The sequence below is a fragment of the Panthera pardus genome, unplaced genomic scaffold, assembly GCF_024362965.1.
Source record: "Panthera pardus isolate Hobbes unplaced genomic scaffold, ASM2436296v1 HiC_scaffold_2, whole genome shotgun sequence".
NCBI lineage: Eukaryota > Metazoa > Chordata > Mammalia > Carnivora > Felidae > Panthera > Panthera pardus.
Genome location: NW_026526765.1, coordinates 133589945 through 133609681, shown reverse-complemented (window position 1 = coordinate 133609681; position 19737 = coordinate 133589945). Strand labels below are relative to the sequence as shown.

Genomic DNA, 19737 nt, shown 5'->3' with positions numbered 1-19737 from the left:
TTAAACAGAGGTTGTCAGAGCAGGGTATGGAATCTAATTCTCTGGAGAGTGTTAAAAATAGGCCAGGCACTCATCTCTCTGGGATGGTTTCAGCCTGCGGGGGAGCTGAAGGGCAGCCCCGGCCTCTCATGTTCTCTACCACCTCTATGAGTCTGTAGAGGAAAACAATATCTGAGGAGGCCTCATGGGCAGGGTGAGCTCACAGTAACTCAGGCTCATTTCTAACTAGAGCGCTTTCTCAGCCCATGGAATGATAAGTAAGGGTGGGGTCAGAATGTTCCCTGAGCCACACTCTGTGGGCATTACCGAGACAGGTCCCTCCATCTACCAGCGCCGATGGCTGAAAAGCACAGAGGATACCAGTTAGTATTGAATGATAGTGCTTTGTCAGATTTCATTTGTCCCTTTGCTCTGTGTGTGTGTGTGTGTGTGTGTGTGTGTGTGTAAAACAGTCAGAAAAACTAAATAGAAGGAGATTCAGTTAAAAATCTTGAAAACATATGTGTAGAGAACCCTCATATTCTGGTGGGCTTCGCTTCTAATGGCAAGCGTTTGATTCTGACATTAGATCATAACATTTGGCAATGACATCTTCCTGGGTCTGAGGTCTATCCAGGATTGTTGTCTGTTGCTAGCAGATGGAAATTTTCTTCTTAGAAAATGAGCTCTGTTCCAGTCCCCTACAGCTACCGGGTAATGGCCGGCTTCTTGCGAGAGCCAAAGAGACAGCAAAGCTGACAGGCACAGTCAGAGTGAGCTTTAAATACCATGCACCCCATCATTTGGTGGGTGGGTGTTGTTGCTAACTGTGTTTCCACTTCAACAAAGAAAGTGGTGAGTTGCCAAAAAACAAGGATGTTCCATCTTAGGGATTGTGTTGAATTCTTTCCAGAGAAGCAATTTTTTTTTTAAAGATGAATTTTATCCTAAAATATTTTCCAAATTTATTTAGGCATTCTATCCAAGGAAAATAATTTAAGTATTGTGCCATGTAACTAGAATCTGTAGAATTAGAATAACTTTCTCTCACCAAAGCTCTATTCATCAGCAGTCTCTGACAGCCTGTGTGGGGTGGGGTATGGGCCAAGGTCACAATTACACAGGCTGGCCAATGATACACGGGACCTGGAAAACTATAGCCTAGCAAATTTACAAACAGGTGGTAAAAATATGATTTTTTAAATTGTTCTTTCCTTTTCGCCTCCTATCATTACTACTTTTCTGAAAGGTCAGTTTTGTTTTCTTTAGGAAAAACAGCCTTTCCTTCATTTCCCAAATACTATGTTGATGCCCTTCCTTAGAAGTCTTCCTCTTAATTAAGTTGGCCCGAAGGTCATAAACCATAATCAATATGGAGGCTGGTCGCTGCAAGGTGCTAATTGACATCCCCAAAGAGGAACCGTGTCAACAATCGATACAGAAGAACAGAGTACTGGTAGATTTATGGCTTTGATTTTGAAAAGGTATGGGAATGCCCTGTGATGTTTCCCCCCCCCCCCCCCGTACTCCTTTTGAATGTTAATGCTTTCTTGAAGATGATTTCAGACACACTGCTAGGATACTGCCTCTACTCACTGAAGCAGAATCCTCTGAAGAGTTGCTGAGGCAGAACTGAAATCATGGCTCGCCACAAAGAAGCAGCCGTATTGGCCGCTAATGATGCCTCACACAGAAAGGCGATGCTCCTTTAACTCGGGGGTTTTAATGGGAAGTTTCTAAGCCTGAAACAACAGCTTTAGATCTGGGGTGTGCCATCAGCTGCTAGCAGCTACCACTGTCTACTGCTTCAACACAGCTTGATCGGGAAGAATGGGAACTAAAGAGGCTTGTAACTACCTGTAACTGTTCCACCAGGAAATGGATCAAGTGTTTGTTCAGCCAGACCCAGGTACTTGACCAACACTGTGTCTTTGATGGGCTAATTAATGCTTTTCTCTAACTTTACGATTCATGCATGAGCAATGATCACATAGATGCTTTTGGATCCAAGATCTGAATTTAGATCTAGATGCCAGATAAAGTCTAATTAAACAGTTGCCGGGTAAAGTTAATACGAGGGGGGTGAAATGTAATGGTACCTTTATTTTTAAAGCATGCTTAAGTTTATGCTACTGATACTGGATAAAAGAGTAGTAAAATAGGCTTTTTTCTTTGCTAAGCTGCAGTAAATTATTCTCGAAAGCTATTTGTCCATTATAGTATTTTTTTTTCCATTCACCTGAAACGTCCAACCTCCCAAAATGTATCAGGGATGTTTTAATTTGTTCACAAAGAATCACAACTCAACAACTCATAATGATGATGCTGACCATCCCTGGTGCCCCTGCGTGGTGAGCCCTGTGCAGCTCCAGCCTTCTGAGGTATCAGCAAGCACGCTTTTGCATTAGCAAACACACAAGGAAACAGAAAGAAAACTGGGTATGACAGTAAGGTGTATTGTATGAAGTTACAAGTTCCAGTTTGCTACTGGTGCCTTTTGGTACCCCCACGTACTGCCTGGGCACTCACGTGGGATTTTTCTCAGCAAGGCTGCAGCCGTGCCCTGCAGTCCCTTCAAAACTCTTCTAGCAGATGTTAGGAGGAAAATGAAGACAGGGAAGAAGTAAAGCTGAGGTTAGGGCTCAGGCTGAAGAGAAAGCTCTTGTGCTGACCCAGAGTTGGTGAGCCAGAACAACAGGGTCCACTCCCAAACCCAAGCAGACATCTGCAGGCTGACTTTGCAGTGACAGTCAGAGGGAACAGACCTCTCATTGCAGCAGTGAGGGCTGGCGACAGTTCCAAAACTGCCTGTTGACATTTGTAGCTGACCACATTTACATGTATTTAAAGTCACTGTTTTAGGGCTTTTTAGTAGCCTTGGGTCTGTTTGTTCAGTGTGTAAAATAATATCTGTCCTTAGCCATCCTGTGAATTCTGAAACATCAGTGCTATTGTACTGGATCAAGAAGTCCGTATTCAGAAAAGAAAAATATGGAGGTTGCCATACATTTATGTGAGCCAAAAAAAAAAAAAAAAAAAAAAGGGAAGGGGAGTGTATGTTGGTTAACATACATGAAGTACCTAGAAAGAGCCAGGAAATCTTTACCTGAATTTATTTCTGGGCTGATCACTAAGAGGGCCATGAGTTCTCTGAATTTATAGGAAATATTTTGCATCCCTGTGTGTATATCCTGGAATGCAAATTATTGTTCACTGCGTTCCTACACAGAATTTCCACAAGATTCATAGGTAATAGCTTTTGTTTATGTAGTGATTGGATTACTTAGATGATGAGGTGGCTTTTGTGGAGGGCTCACAGTTAGTTGTAAGGGGAGATATATAACAGGGCTGATGGGGATGTTTACACATCCAGGGTGGGTGGGTTGGGACAGAGGGTGGAGTATATCTCCAGACACTCCAGTTATGCAAACAGCAATGCAGCTGAGGTTTTGTTTAGCTCAAAAAAGTAGAGGTGATTCTATTTAGCCTCAGTCTCAGGGTATGTACCACCGTTAATCACCCAAAGGCGTGCTAACATTTCAACAGTCAGTTTCAGAACTGTTGCAGAATAATGCAGCACTTTGAGGAAGTTTGTCTCTGCTGGTCATTGCAAATTCAATCTTGCCTACCCAGTCAATTCCCTTCCTGTTACAGTCTACAAATTGGTCTCGCTAGTCTGCCAGATAAATATAAATAAGGTACACAGGATGTCTTTGTAGCACAGAGCGTCCTGTCCGTTAAATGTGAACGTAAACTATACAAACCTGGGAGTGTTCTTGTTCCACAGACACACTGTTTTTTACATCTACTTTTGGAAAACATGTCGAGTCACATAACCAGGTTTCTGGCTTAGAAGTTTTAAAAATGAGGTGCGGTGCTTATGTGGTTTAGAGGTACTTAAAAATACAGACACTATGGCTTGCCTGCACCCTGCATACCATTAGCAGCGGGGGGACGACCGACTTTCTACTCATTCTGACATGCCGGAGAGAAACTTGTGAGTCAGCATCCTTGGGGAGATGCTTCTCCTCTGGTAACTGGTTTTTATGATTTGGGCCAGTTTACTTATAATCTCCGCTCCCTGGTGTGCTTGTTTGCATAATAGAATTTAGAGATAAACCTCATTTTGCACAAAAAAACGGCACACAGAGAAAATGCTATTCATCATCACATATTTATTGAACGCCCACTATGAGCCGGGCAGGACTCCACATGACATGCATCCATTGTAGCTATTATCATTGCAGCCCGTTGCAGGAGAGGGGGTATGGGAACGGATCCCCACAAAAGTGAGATGGTGGGATCAAATGCTCCACAGAGCGATGTCTCCAATGCGCTGAACTAATTCTGTGGCTGTCACTTTAAAAATAAGAAAAGACATATATCATTGCTTTAAGGTCTATTTTCTCCAGATAAAATAATTTTCCTTACTGTTAAATGGTATCATGCGATGCTCGTGCAATGAAATGTCCAAATGAGCCGAGCTTGAGGGAGGGTCATGTTGACATTTACAGTTTCCAGGTAGGTCATCTGGATTCAGGATATTTTAAATGGCAGCTCTTCCCCACCCACAAGGCCAATTAACTAAGAAAGTCTTGAGCCCTGAAACAGAAAGTCATGTGCTAATTTTTCTGTTTGATGGGACCCTACGCATCAGCACTGAAACCAAGGAAAAGGTAAAAAGCCAAATAACTACTTTTTCAAATCATGAAATCCAAGACTGACGAAGAGTCACAGTGACCCAGACTACCTGTCTGTATTCTTAGAAATCAGACCTATTGCAAACATGAAGGTCTGACATCCCAGTCGGGCTGGATGACATGTGCTTTTTCACCCCTTCTTTCTATCAGCTGGCACCTCCAAGTTTGAGTTCAGTTCCTTGGTTGGTAGGGGCCAGAGATTTGATTGAAACTCTGTTTAAAAAGGCAGTGACCCTGGAGCAGCAAGGGATTCCTCAAGGAGCTTGCTGTTTCCTAAGGAGACAGAGTTGAACACCGCGGAGACTTGCCCTGTGTGACGTGCTGCCCCAGGACGCAGGTGCTGGGCTCCAGGGGACAGAGCAGGAGGCACCCTGGCCGCTCTGGTGAAGGGAGAGACACGCAGGCCCCACCAGGGAGGTGGTATTTGGTGTGTACCCTGAGGGAGGGAGCGAAACCCACAGGCGCGAAGAGAGCGAGGAGGAGGGCATCAGGCAGAGAGCATCATGACTAAAAGCTCAGAGGTGGGAAACCTGGAGGAGTTCAAAGAACAGCCTGTGTTAGGTACAGCTGCAGAGCAAACCAAGTGAGAACGGCTTCCTCAGGTGTCTGCACACTCAGTCACACGTAAGTTTTTGCCTCTTGGTCATTTGACTCCGGACCAAACGCAATTTGAGGTTTGTTCTTCTGGAAACTTATTAGGAAAATAAATTAATGCCTTACAAAACTTCCATTGGAAGAAGATGACCTAAATCTTGCAGTCGAGAAAACAGGGGTATCAGGTCTGTCTGTAAGGGGGTTAATGGGCAGTCAGGGTCCTTGGACATCGGAGCCCAAAGGTTTTCCGAGGGAAGAAGGGTTGAGTTCTGAGCTGAGAGAGATGAATTTGACGCAGTGTGTCAGAAGCATGAGGAAAGAAAGACAGGCCTCTTTGCAAATTATTATAAGTAAGGCGAGTGGCTATTAGTGCCAATGGTGATGGCTAAGATGAGCTGCTCACTTGGGGCGTCGTAAGTAATGCGGGGGTTTTACGCTTTGTGCCCATCACAGAGTCCGGGGGTTTGACTTAAGAAAAGGAATGTGGTATATGATTTTTGAGAAGCGCTTCTTTTTAATTAAGCCTTCCTTGGTCCGGTATGAAAATTAGACTTTGCTGTGTCCTGAGTACTTGCAAATAGACCTGCAAAGGGGACACAGGGCTGTGCCGTGGACGGGGATGCCAGCTAGGATTAAAGCACCGCTGTGAGTACCGTGGTCCTTCTTGTACTTAAAACAACCGCCTTTTGTTTTTGTTAGCACTTAGGATGGTTGTGTCAGAATCCTTTCAAATAATTTACTTGCCCAGATTTCTCTATTCACCTCAGAGGAAGATTTCATTATTCAGGTAAAAGCACCCGTGAACATTTTCTAAGGATCGTTTTTTGCCAATAAGGGACATTTCACTCTAAGGTAGACGTTTTAAAAGATCTTGATGTCTTTGCATATTTTTTTACTGGGGCAGTCAAGTGATTACATTTCTTTCTTTTTCTGCATCTTACTCTGTCCGCTGCTTCCTTTAACTTAGATGTGCTGTTGAGCTTTCCAAATTTGTAAATTATTGATTAGCTGATTGCGGGTTTAAAATCAAGCAGGCTCGTCCAGGGATTTCAATCAGTCCCAGGCAAAGCTTGGGCAAGAGCTGGCTTTTCTTCCTGGATCTATGTATCCCCCATATACCCTGATGAACTCTCTCCGGATCTTCTCATCTATACCCATCATCCCCCACCCTCTCCAGGACTTTCCTCCTGGGCCATCTGCCCACAGAACCTCATGTCTGCTGCCCCCAACCCCGATGGCCCCTCACTTCCGGAAAGACACTTCACTTTCCTTTCTGTCTACCACACCTCCCCTCCTTCAAATAAAAGTAGTTTTCCTAGACAAATTCCTGTTAACGTGTTCATGTGTCATTCTCCTTGGTAAAATATTGCAATTTAATGAGAGGCTTTGATGATTTGACCAAATGAAGTTATTTTAATAGGAAGTGGGTTATCACAGTATGGTGGGAGGGGAGAAGCTTGCAGTTTATAAAGGGCTGTGGAGTTTTTGAAATACTTTCATCTCTGTTTTCTCATCAGTTTGGTTTATCAGCAAGGGGCTGGTGACGAAGGGGTTGGAGGATATATATTTATATTTTGGCAGGCTTGTAAAAAGCATTTGATGAGGCTATAGAGAGGGTTAACCATATCACAGCATCTGCTTTTAATCAGCAGAGGGTGGTAACACTGCAAATTAAAACTGATTTTTAGATCATTCTAAGAGTTGACTTCCCTGGGAAGAAGCCAGGCTCCAGACTCATTGACAGGGAGACGGAAAAGGGAAACGTAGCTGATAATGTGAATCAGGATGACTAGGTGACTTGCTGGGACTTCTTGGAATGATTACCCATCACTGCAGCCCCCAAGTGAACGGTGGACCAGCTCGAAAATCTGAGTTCTGGAGGAAGCCTAGGAAGTATGAGCTGGGAGAAAAGAAGTTGGCATTTTGCCTTGTGTGAAGGACAAGGCTGGGGAAGAGAGCTCCCGGGCATCAAGCGGACACCGGAGGTGAGAAGGGAAAGGCTGACCAAGGTATCGCTATATTAGCCCCCCTAGCTTGTGTCAAGGGAGCCGTCACAGGCTCAAATGGTTCTATGTCTAGTTCTTCACCATGTTCAATGAACTTCACAGATCCAGAAATCTTTACGTTGTGTGTATACACAGTTAATGGCCTTCACTTCTCCTGATTTCCTTTCTGGCTTACATAATGTTTTCGTAAAGAACTTCCAGAAAAGTCATATCTACCTCAGCCGTGTTAAGAACAGACAAAGAAAACGGCTCTGGCCTCATTCGGGCTGGAGGGAAAATGGACATAGAGTGGGATTCCAGGAAGTCAGTGGAGAGGGCAGGGTCAAAGTGAGGGGGTCCTCCATAGGACACAGAGAGACCAGAGGGACCATGACAGGGGTAGCTTAGGCGCCTCTCCCTCTATCAGCATGTGACTTTCTTTTGACCCAGCTCTTGGTAATTTATTTTTAATTTTTAATTTTTATTTGTTAGAGAGCACAACCAGGGGAGGGGCAGAGGAAAAAAGACAGAGAATTTTAAGCAGGCTCCATGCCCAGCACGGAGCCTGTTGTGGGGCTCAATCCCACGACCCTGGGATCATGAGCTGAGCCGAAATCAAGAGTCGGACCCTCAACCGACGGAGCCACCCAGGTGCTCCCCCCTTGGTGGATTTTATACTTGGCATGAATAAGTCTAGTTTGGATATTTCCTGGGAGTGCAGATGGCCCATTACTGGAAACACTAAGGATGCTGCAGAGGAGGTTCTGGCCACCCTTTCCTGCCCCCTCCCCTCACCCAATTATCTGCTGAGAATTAACACCCGATGTCGGGAGGGTGCCTAAAAACAAGCGCACCAAACCAAACCCGATCCATCAACATCCTCTATATCCCCACGGAGCTCATTTTTAAGAAATATAGTCAAATTTTATCATAATCTTACTTCAAAATAAAAATGAATGATAAACAAATCTACCGCAACGACTCCAGCCTTAAAAATATCTAGTCATAGAGCTGCAAAATTTTTTTTTTCCTCCTAACTGGTAACTCCTTCCTCCCAGACACTGGTTGTAAATCTCTTTATAAACTGTGCCTTAAACCGCGATTTTATAAACTTTGAAGTGTCATCATACAGGCAAACTGTTATTATGATTACTAATGCAACAATTATAACTATAGAAATATTGTATTACAGCTTTAGGTCATCATTTCTATTTTCATTTGGTTGCTTCTTCTAATTGAATATCATTTATTTTGATTCCATGTTAATTCCTATAGCTGACTACTGTGCTGTGTAATTTTTCTTATAACAGACTCATACATAGATTTAGTTCAAAATATCCGAAGTTTTTAAGGCCGTTGTGGATCCTCCAACTTGCCTTTATTTTTTTAATTTTCAAACAATGTTTAATGTTTACTTACTTTTGAGAGAGTGACAGAGAGAGCATAAGCGGGGGAAGGGGCAGAGAGAGAGGGAGCCACGGAATCTGAAGCAGACTCCAGGCTCGGACTGTCAGCACAGAGCCCGATGCGGGACTCAAACCCATCAACTGTGGGATCATGACCTGAGCCAAAGACAGACGCTTAACCGACTGAGCCACCCAGGCGTGCCCTCCAACTTGCCTTTAAAGACAAACAGTAATATTCATATATCTTAATTTATCCACCGGTAAAATGGAAATAGTGATAACTTATCTCTTCCCTTGTCTTCCTCCTTTTCAGGTGGTCTTACACAGTAGGAAGCTACTGTAAAACTTTTTAAAAAAAAATACAGCCAATCAATCCCTTTTCCCTAGCTCAGTTCTCGAGGTGCTTCTCAGGGTCAAGTATTGAACCTGGTCTACGTTTTCTGAAGAAAAAAGACAAGCAGCGGAAGCTTGATAGTCTGGGAGTCTGAGACGCCTCCTTTCTCCCTTGAACCAGGCAACAGAAAGGAAAGAAGCAACCTGGCTCCCATAGGCAGTTCTTAAGTGAAGCGACTCTTGATTTTGTTTGTCTTTCTTCTCTGTATACTTTCCGAAGTGTTTTCACAGACATTCATCCTCATTAAAGCACCATGAGATACACAGGCATTTCTGATTCCGTTTTTACAGCCTAGTGACTATAAGGTCCCACACTCATTTAGTAGTAGAATGGAGGCCAGAGGCTGGAGCCCAGAACTCGATACTCCCCGGGAGTTTCTGTATTAAGCACCTTTTCCAGCCTCAGTTTCCTCCCACTGAGGCTCTAGAGGTCTTGGCTTTCACGGAGCTTGTAGTAGAGTGGCTAACCTATGTTGCGTCTAGCTAGAGTCTTGGCACATAGCTGGTGTTCCATCAATGGTATCATTATAAGAATGATGTGAAAGTCATACTATTGGAGGGAGTCTGGAAGAGACTTGGCAGGGGACACTGGCTTTGGATGTCAAGTTGGCAGCACACCCCGAGGTCAACATTACCTTGCGCGTTTCTCATCTTCTGTACTCTGGTTGTCTTCCCCGCCCATCCCTCCTGGCTCCAGGTGGCTGCTCTGAGGACAATCTGGTAATTTCATGCAAGAGTAAAATATTCTTTCCCGTAATTACACAGAATTTAGCATCTTGGGTGAAAAAGTTTAGAGATTCCTTCTTCTCTCTGCAAAACATGACTGTGAGCGCAGAAATAAAGTTGCTCGTTGGTAGTTTATTCCCTCTCCTTTCCCTTTCTTTCTTCTTGCAGATAACTCAGCCTGTCCAAGGCGCAGTAGCCACCATGACCTCAGTAGACTGATGATGGAAGAAAAGGAAACTGGGAGATCCTGTGCTCTAGCTTCCCTGGACGATGGATGGAGGACAGCCCGTCCCTTCACCCCTAGTGCCCCTTGAGAACACATCATCAGATTCTAGCATGTCTCTGGAACAGAAGACCACATTTGTTTTTGTGATTTTGTTGTTCATTTTCTTGGGCATCCTCATTGTCAGGTGCTTCCGGATTCTTCTGGACCCGTATCGGAGCATGCCAACCTCGACTTGGGCTGATGGACTTGAAGGGCTGGAGAAGGGGCAGTTTGACCATGCCCTTGCTTAGCGGAGGGGGAGCAGGATCCCCTCCGGAGGAGGTGACGTGCATCATGATTTGGCAAGGATTTCTCTTTAGCCAATATTCTAAACACACCAAGTTTCATCAACACCCGGTCGTAGGTCCACAATCCCTCATTTATTAACCATGCCGTTGGGTTACAAAACATTTGAGGATACGGGGGATGAAGGTTTCTAACACTCGCCAAAAATAGGAAGGTTTGAATTTCTCTGTTTACTCAACGAATGAATACTTCTGAATACGTGTGGTGGTGAAAGCAAGAGCACCAGCACTGACATAAACTTTGCCATAAAATGAAGCACTCTCCCCCCTCAACCAGAGAATAAAGAACAGAATGGCTCTGAAATGAATCTGGTCACGGGGCCACGAAGAGACTTCTTTGCTCTGAAGGTGTCTCTCAGTTTGCTTTACCATCGTGGGAATCGGGTCCCTGGCAGAGAGTAAGGAAGACTGTGCTGAGTGGACCGAAGAAGGTCCCTATTATCTCCTACAAAGCAGGCAGCTTTGGGGAGCAAACAGCGCAAACAGTTCAGCGCAAACGGTCCCATCCCTAGTAAAGATGAGTGAGGATGAGCTCATTTCATTTCTCAAATACAACTGAAATCAAAGACTTGCGGAGGTTTGAAAACGCTTCACCAGGCCAAGTACACTCTAGGTATTTGTATTAATAACCTGTGTGGAGGTGTCCATACATAATGCGAATTTACTTTTTTCACACACGTGACTGAAATTCTGGGTTGCAAGGGCAGCTACGAGTCGTGTTTGTAAGCAAAAAGTTAATTGTCTAGAAGAGAAGACTTTCACAGTCTTAAGAGGAATGTGTGTTTATGACTGAATAGGGAAGCCAAATAAAACTTTTCAAGAAACGGTAGCATCTCCTCTCCTATTTCACCGAGACGAATGCACTGGTGGCCACGTGTGAGACAGAATGCGGAGGACAGACAGTGTCCCGAGAGACAGAAAAAGCTGCAAGGTCATCGAGTTCAACCCTCTCACATTTCAGAAAGGGCTCCCACAGATCGTCCTGCCTGCGTACAACCTGTACTAAGCACTATTTAAGACCCCAAAAAAGAGAGATGAGAAAACCTCTTATTCCAACTTCTAATGTAGGAAAACCTTGTACCTAAATGAAACTCCTGAAGCTGTATTTATAATCTATGTCTTCTAATTTTCTCCTCAGCTAGCCATCCTATTTTTTTTTTTATTAAAAAAAGAGTTAAAAAGGCCAACCATGCCTGAAAAGGCAGCCCTTAAAAAAACTGCTTTATTGTCTCCCCCCCTTTTTTTTTTTAACATTCTTTGGAGGACCTGTTGTGCAGATTTCCCCCCTCCCCATGTTGCCTTTGACTTAAAAATATTTGTTAATTAATTTTTTAAAAATAATTCCTACACCCAACGTGGGGCTTGAACTCACAATCCAATATCAAGAGTCAGCTTTTCCAAATGAGCTAGCCAGGCACCCGTCTTGAATTAAAAAAATAAATTAAAAAAATAACAGCTTTATTGAAATATAATTCACATGCCATAAAATTTACACTTTTAAAGTGTACAATTCAGAGGCTTTTAGATCCTTCCCAGAGTTGTGTGACCATTACCACTGTCTAACTCTGGAATTCTACACCCACTAGCAATGACTTCCCATCCCCTTCCACCCAGCCCGTGGCAATCTTGAATCCACTTTCTATCTCTATGGGTTTGCCAATTCTGGACATTTTATACAAACGGTATTATAGAATATGTGGCCTTTGGTGTGTGGCTTCTCTCACTTAGCATGTGTTCAAGGCAGGTTCATGTTGTAGCGTTCCTTTGCATGGCCAAATAATATTCCATGTTTGGCTATACCTTGTTTTGTCGGTCTATCCTCTGTCATGGTTATCCATTGGCCAGTCTGGAGAATGCTGCTGTGAACAACTGTATAAAGTCTTTGTATATTTACAAGCCCATGTTTTCAGGTCTCTTGAGTATATTCCTAGGAATGGATTTGCTGGGTCAAATGCTAACTCTATGTTTGACTTTTTGAAGAATCTGAGACTGTTTCCCAGAGGGGCTACATCATTGTACATCCCCACCAGCAACTTTTGATTCTTAACTCTCTCCAACTACTTAAATTTCGTCTTTAGCTGTAGATTTTATAATTGAACACACCACTTCAAGAATGAGTCCGATTCAAAAGAGAGAACCACCTTGTGATACCTACATGCTGGTAGTTTACTGACGCCTCCAAAGATCCTTTGCTGTTAGATCTAAAGTAGAACGCTGATGCCAATCTGTAGTCATCCCAGGGTCCACTATGTCACCTGAATATTTTTTCTGTTTTACGAATGCATATTTCTTTAACCCGCTAATTATAATGTTGTTTTTTTTAATTCAAATGTACCCATGTCACATATGTCCCTAGTCGATTTTTTCTATTTTAATGGGAGTCTATTTAAACCCATTCAAGTAGCAGGACACCTGGGTGGGTTAGTCAGCTGAGCATTTGACTTCATCCCAGGTCATGATCTCGTGGTTCGTGGGTTTGATCCCGGCATCAGGCTCTGCGCTGACAGTTCAGAGCCTGGAGCCTGCTTTGGATTTTGTGTCTCCCTCGCTCTCTCTCTCTGCCTCTCCCCTGCTTACGCTCTGTCTCTCTCTCTGTCTCTCTGTCAACAATAAATAAATATTAAAAAAAACACACTCCTTCAAGTATTTATTTAAGCGCCTGCTTTGAGCCTGGCATTTCTAGCACTGGAGAAACAGGAAAAGTACAGGGCAATTTTCTTGCTCTTGAGTACCTGTCAGTCTTGGTGGAAACCTAAGAAATGAAAGAAGGCATGTGTCTGAATTCTCATTCAAATGACTGCTATGGACCTATGGTTCCCACACTATCAAATTCATCTGGGACTTTAAAAAATATATATGCCCCCCACACGAATTGTTCTTATAAAAGTTGTACATGATCATGATAAAAAAAATGTGTAAACATCAGGGAGAAATATAAAGTAAATATTCATAGTCAAAATTCTGCCTCCTTAGGTTACTCTTAACTCCAGTTTTTCCGGGGGGGAGCTTGTTGAAAATGTAGATGACTACAGCCTTCCATCCCTAAATTTGATTCTATAGAACTGGTTCAGCGAACAAATACTTCAAGAAACAGAACATGGGACAGATGGATGTGGGTCAAGATAATGAGGGAAATATCCTAGTGGGACTCAAGTGTGATGGTCCATGTTTCAATGTTGGCTATAAAGCTTTACGCAATGGGAGTGATTGTGATGAAATAAATTATATCTTGACCTAACAGGATGGAGATGTTTTGGGCATATGCGAAGGAGGAGAGGAGGGAAAACAATAGAGTAAAGGAAGAGAGGGGCTGGTGTGGAGCTTGCAGCCAGGAGGGCAGACTGGCTGGGGAAGGTGGAAGGTGGTTGGGGGGTTGCCGGAACTTGTATAGAAAGGATAAAGGTGGACCGGAACAGCAGGGCGTCCTTAAAAGCAAAATGCAGTGTGGGAGTCAGTGCAGATTGGTGAGAAAGAAAATGACATGAAGAGTGGCTGTCATTTCGAGTTTCCGCACCCTTCCTCAGGGCAGCATCGGGATGGGCTTCTATAACGGGAACAGACCGAAATAGCCACCTGGCCTCTGCGGCTCTGAGCCCGGGATTGCCAGTAAGTGCCACGGGGCCTCCGGAAGCCTGCTTTTCTTCCCTTCTTCCCTTCATTGCTCACTCCACTTCTGTCTCCCCTTCTCAGATTACTGTTCCTTGTTCATCGTGCCCTCACTGGGTCTCCCCTGCTCCTCCCCTCTCTTGGTGAGAGCAAGAGTATCCTAGCAAGTGATCACAAGCTTCGGGCTATTCGGAGTAAATCGATCCCTTCCGTGAGAAGTGCTAACTCTCTGTTTTAATTACTCACAGCTCCTTGGGGTGAACAGTGTATTCTCGAAAGGTCACATAAGCCCTCTCTTTCCCAGCTTTCTGGCTTCCGGAGTCACAGTGCAGCATTTTGCCTACCTTACAAGATATTTATAACAAGTGCAGCTGCCCTCTACCTTGTATATCCGCATCCCAGGATGAACACATTACTTTCCCAAGGTCACTCTAGAGGAGAGCTACGTCTGGATTCAGAAAGATGTGGCAAACTCATTGTCAGTCTAAGCTCTGCCTGGTTAATGCCCCCAGGAGACCCCAAGTTCTAGATCAAAAGTGCTCCCTCCAAGAGACCTTTTTTAAATATCTTAAGCACTGAGTAAAGTAAGTCTAACATGGGGTGTGAAGCAGATTAACTTGACTCCTGCTGTTAAAGTAATGAACATTCCAATCCAGATCATTCTTTCACTATTTTTAAGGGTTAAAGCTGAAACAAAATAAGCAACAGTTTTAGGAGGCAGAAGTTGGAACAGATGCTTATGTATGTAGGAAAAAATATGCATTTAAGTTCCTTTTTTATTGGCTTCATTGCACAGTGTTTTATTGAAAACCTGAAGCTTTCATATTGTAAATGTATTGGTGAATTTGGTGAGATGTGAAATTTTATTTGTCCACCATAAGTCATTAAAAGAAAAGGATAGTTAAGCTGTCAACTTTCAAACCTGACATGTAAAACATATTGAGACACAATTATTTTCAAAGATATTTTAGTCCCCAAACCCTAAATAAATTCTGAGATCTGATTTGTGATATTTGAAGTGTGTGTCTTGTGAGACAAATTATGCACAGGAGTGGGAGGCGGAGTCTCAATTGTTGAGGAATCTCAAAGTTGTAGAGTAGAGCCCTTATCTCCAAAGTGCCCAAATCAGTAAATGTGTAGCTGTTATCTGGGATCAAACTAATCCATGCCGGAAAAAGTCATTTGCTTGCTGTGAGGTATAAAAGAAGGACACTGTAAACTCTGTATCTCTTGTTTTTTTGTTTTTTGATGTTTATTCATTTTTGAGAGACAGAGACAGAGTGCAAGTGGGGGAGGGGCAGAGAGAGAGGAAGACACAGAATCCGAAGCAGGCTCCAGACTCCGAGCTGCCAGCACAGAACCCGACGCGGGGCTCGAACTCACAAAACGCGAGATCATGACCTGAGCTGAAGTCAGAAGCCCAACCGAATGAACCACCCAGGCGTCCCTGTATCTCTTGTATCTTAAAAGACTCAACAAATCATTTCCAGACAGAAGTCTATCTCTTCAGAAGCGAGGCCTCCCCAGCCTACAATGTGCCCTGGCCTGAGGAGCCAGGCTCCAACACTTCAGCCAGTCTGCGGCCTTTTCCAAGGTCAGTTTTTAGAATAGCATTCCAGGCTGATTTAGCAAAGAATGGAAATTTTGTTTCCAGTTTCCTGCCATAAACCACACCCAGGTCTTGTCACAAAGCAACACAGGACCCTACTCTACCCCTCCATTCCATGGCCTTTCCCCATATCCTGACTGATGTTACTACGCTTTAGGGTAGGAGAGATTCTCTTTAAACCATCTTTCAAAGGTGATTTCGCCCTCATTTTTTTCCCAAGCCCTATTACCATCCCTAAGAGCTCCAAATTTATGCCAGCTTTTAAGAAAATGGCTCTTCCTGGATTCTTTGGAGTCTGAAAAGCTGGAAAGAAACACGGCTGCTGTCTATTTCAACACCTCACTTTCCACGTAAAGAAAGAGAGAAGCAAACAGGTCAAATCACATCCTCCGTCATCTCTACCCGCTGGCTACAGCTGTATATCACCTTACATAAGTGGTGTGAGAAGGAATTCAAACAGAATGGGCAGGTGATAAATCCACAAAGTAAAAACACATCCATTTGCTAACTGTCATGATGGTGATTCTTAAATAATCTCACTCTCCTTTTCTCTCCCCCCTTTCTCTCTCTAGAGGCGGGAAACAAATGTTTCATGTCTTTACAACAAACAAACAAACAAACAAACACCCTATGGATAATGTATTTTCTTTTGAAGTATTCCCAGACTTCACTTTAAGTGTCTGGACAACCAGAAGCATCTAGGTAGATTATAAAGGATTCCTTAGAAAAGATTCTGTTTCTCAAAACAAGGATAATCAATCTAGGGCAAAGCTTCAGAGATTCTTTATTTCCAAATAGACTTTTGAGCTGTTTTTCTTAGCCGAAGGAGCAGACGAGGGAGATTACAACATAATGTTCATAAAGGCTTTGGATACAGCCCTATCTCTGGCTTATCAAAGAGATGTCTGGATCCTCTTGGGGCCCAGATTGAGCTTTAGAAGATATACAATGAAGTATTTCAAGTTTGAAAGTACCCTTTATCCTTTTTTGTCATGCATTTTTTCCTAGTTACTTCACTTCTTTCTTTCCCTCTGTTTTCTGATAAATGGAGTGTCAGAAGCAGCTTAATGTAACATTAAATTCAACACTTCTCTGGTATATGAATATTAATAGTCCTTCACAGTCACTACAAATGGCCGCCTGGCTTCTGCCTGACCACATCTAACTTCTTGAGAAGTCCTTTGCATTTTTGGCTTGCCCTGCTTCTTGTTTCTTGTTGTGTTTTTTATAAAAATATTTCCCTATCCACCATAAATGTGGCTTTTGGTAACTGTCACCAATTGGACATGGTTTTTTCCTTGGAAGTGACGGATTTCTAGAAGTGTCATTTTTTTTTTTTTTAACATGACAAAATGTTATTGTTGAAAACAGTGGACGAATCGCTTCTCTTTGTGCCCATCTTTCCAGCGGAGGCACTGATAGCTTTTTGTTCTTTTCAAAGCTGGGTGATGAGAGACAGTATCTCCCATCCCATAGGAAAATCATCGGACGGGTTTGCTTGCAGACTATGATAAAAGATTGGGATTTCCTAATCAGGGTTCCTTTCCTATAGTGCAACCCACCATGTGCAGGCGCTTCCTGGTTCTTTTGGTGTTGCCCTGTGGGATTGGAGTTGAAGGAACTGGCACAAGAAAATGCTGATAAGCTGGGTCCTGTGATTGCTGTAATGAAGTGTCCTGTGTCTCTGAGTCTTAAGGCTTCTATCAGCATCCATGAAACTGTATCAGGCTAACTTATCAGCTTGCAAGTATGGTAAAATCTCAGCTCCTTCATAGCTCTTGACATATCATTATTCCCCCAGTATGAAAAAAAAAATCCTGTTCCTTTAACTAGTTTTCATACCATCAGGTCTTTTGAATCATCTCTTGGTCTTATCAAACATTTTGGATACTCTTCAGTTTAACCATGTCTCTGCTGCACAGCAAGGAAGATAATAGTCCAGACGTGGTTTGACTAAAATGAGTGAAAACAAATTGTCATTTATTTTGTTCTGAAAGCCACATGTTGTAAGACAGCCCAAGATGAAATGATCTTTTTGGCAGCCACATCGCTGTTGACTCGTATCAAATTCACAGTCAACCTAAACTCTGGAGCATCCTGACCTATGCCAAGGTAAAAATTTACGTATGCCAAGGTGACGTCAAACATAAGGTCCCACCCCATTCTGTACAATTTCTAAATTTTGCATCTGAGTCGAGGGATTTAAATTTTCTCTTTTTTGATTTCACTGTATTCCATTTGGACTATCACTGTGGGCTTTTTATAACTTGATTCCCTCATTAACATATTCATGGTGCTCACCATCTTTATCCATAAGATAAAGATAATTTATGTTATCCATAAGTTGGCTGAGCAAGCCGTGTATATATTTATCCACGTTAATGAGAAAACTCTGAACATATCAGAGCCGAGGAGAGAGCCCTGGGCCGTGCCACCGAAGTCTCAATGCATTTAAGGCATCATTTGGCAGCAGTAATTATAAGCGACTGTTTCCCACAGAAGCTCCATGGAGATGCTCACCACGGGTAAGCATGGAGCACGAGTGCTCATTGAAGTGTGCAGCAAAGCCTGAGAAGACAGGGAAACCCCCAAACTGGTATTTGGGGAACTTTCAGAGCTCACTGAAATGCTAGGCCAATCCCAACTGGCAGGTGGGAGCCACACCGATGTCAACAAGGGACTCAATCCACATTCGCTAGAGCTTAAAACTCACAGGCAGTGAAAAGACTTAGCTATCCTCACTGCTCTGCCCAGCACTGTTGCTCTGGTTATACGTGAAGATAATCATGTGATTTCTGCCTGAGGAAAACTTCTCTGGGTGGCAGAGATCATCAGTCATACGTTAATCCAGAGGATAAAGCACGGAATAGTGAAAGCACACACGCCTGGTATTCTGGCAGCTCGGGTTCCTTACTGGTTCCACAAGGAGCTAGCTGGGAAGCTTTTCAAAGTCACTTAATTCCTCTGGGCCTCACTTTCTTTCCTTGTAAACTGGGATGTTTGGACTTCTTAATCTCCAAATACCCTTTTACTTCTTTAAAAAAAAAAAAAAAATTACAGCCAGGGGCTCCTGGGTGGCTCAGCAGTTGAGTGTCTGACTTCGGGTCAGGTCATGATCTCGCAGTTCATAACTTCAAGCCCTGCATCGGGCTCTGGGCTGACAGGTCGGAGCCTGGAGCCTGCTTCGGATTCTGTGTCTGCCTCCCTCTCTGCCCCTTCCTGCTCATCCTCTGTCTCTCTCACTCTCTCTCAAAAATATATGAACATTAAAAAAAAAGAATCTTAAAAACAATTTATAGCTAGAAATTTGGAAACCATTTATTGAATACCAATATGAAAGGGACTTGAAGGACTCAGAGAATATGCCCCAGGTCACAAGGCCAGTGGGAGGCAGAGTGAAAATTTGAATCCAGTTTTCCCTGAATGCTCCCCTACCTACAAAATAGTACTAGTCAAACCAGTGGTGAAAATTCTAAAAATAGGAAAAACTCCAGAAATAGAAATAAGGTTTTCTAGAAATACTAAGCTGAATCAACATTCTGCTGAGGTTTTTGTTGTTAATATTGTTATTTTTAGGAAACCACCTGGAAAAGAGGTTTTATGGGCTAGAAAGTATCCTTTGACAGGGCTTTGAGGTTTTCTTAATATAGTGAGTTTTGTTTTGTTTGGAATACTCAGCCTGTTGACATTTCGCCTCCCAACTCTCATTAATTTTGTGATCTTGGGAAAACGAGTTAACTTTCTTAGACCTCATTTGCTCATCTGTACAATGGGCATGATATCACTACCATCTCCCCTCCCCCAGTTTTGTTTTTATAAGAATTAAACGAGAAGATGAGAATAGTCCTTGACTAGCAAGCTTTCAACAAACATTGGCTTCGTGACTATACAGTGCAGGAGAGGTCTTTTACATGCATGTCTCACTGCGATACTATGTCATTTTTTTTTTTAATTTTTTTAAATTTTTTTTAATGTTTTTATTTATTTTTGAGACAGAGACAGAGCATGAACGGGGGAGGGGCAGAGAGAGAGGGAGACACAGAATCGGAAGCAGGCTCCAGGCTCCGAGCCATCAGCCCAGAGCCTGACGCGGGGCTCGAACTCGCAGACCGCGAGATGGTGACCTGAGCCGAAGTCGGACGCTTAACGACTGAGCCACCCAGGCGCCC

At 43.2% G+C, this 19737-nt stretch overlaps 1 protein-coding gene and 1 long non-coding RNA gene across 4 annotated transcripts in view; one reads left to right on the top strand and one right to left on the bottom strand.

Annotated features, from left to right (window-relative positions):
* Positions 1 to 19737, bottom strand: part of LOC109250929 (uncharacterized) — a 268707-nt gene that overhangs the window by 113015 nt on the left and 135955 nt on the right. The gene's annotated exons all lie outside the window — the stretch shown is intronic.
* CTXN3 (cortexin 3) lies at positions 1546 to 11182 on the top strand. Of its 3 annotated transcripts, none has more exons than XM_019422118.2 (2): positions 1546 to 1888; positions 9952 to 11182. In XM_019422118.2, the coding sequence occupies exon 2, from the start codon at positions 10054 to 10056 to the stop codon at positions 10297 to 10299; it is 246 nt and encodes an 81-aa protein (XP_019277663.1). In that variant the 5' UTR covers positions 1546 to 1888; positions 9952 to 10053; the 3' UTR covers positions 10300 to 11182. The 3 variants fall into 3 exon arrangements, with proteins under 3 accessions (XP_019277663.1, XP_019277664.1, XP_053763494.1); XM_019422119.2 differs by lacking the exon at positions 1546 to 1888 and adding an exon at positions 4957 to 5303; XM_053907519.1 differs by lacking the exon at positions 1546 to 1888 and adding an exon at positions 5401 to 5918.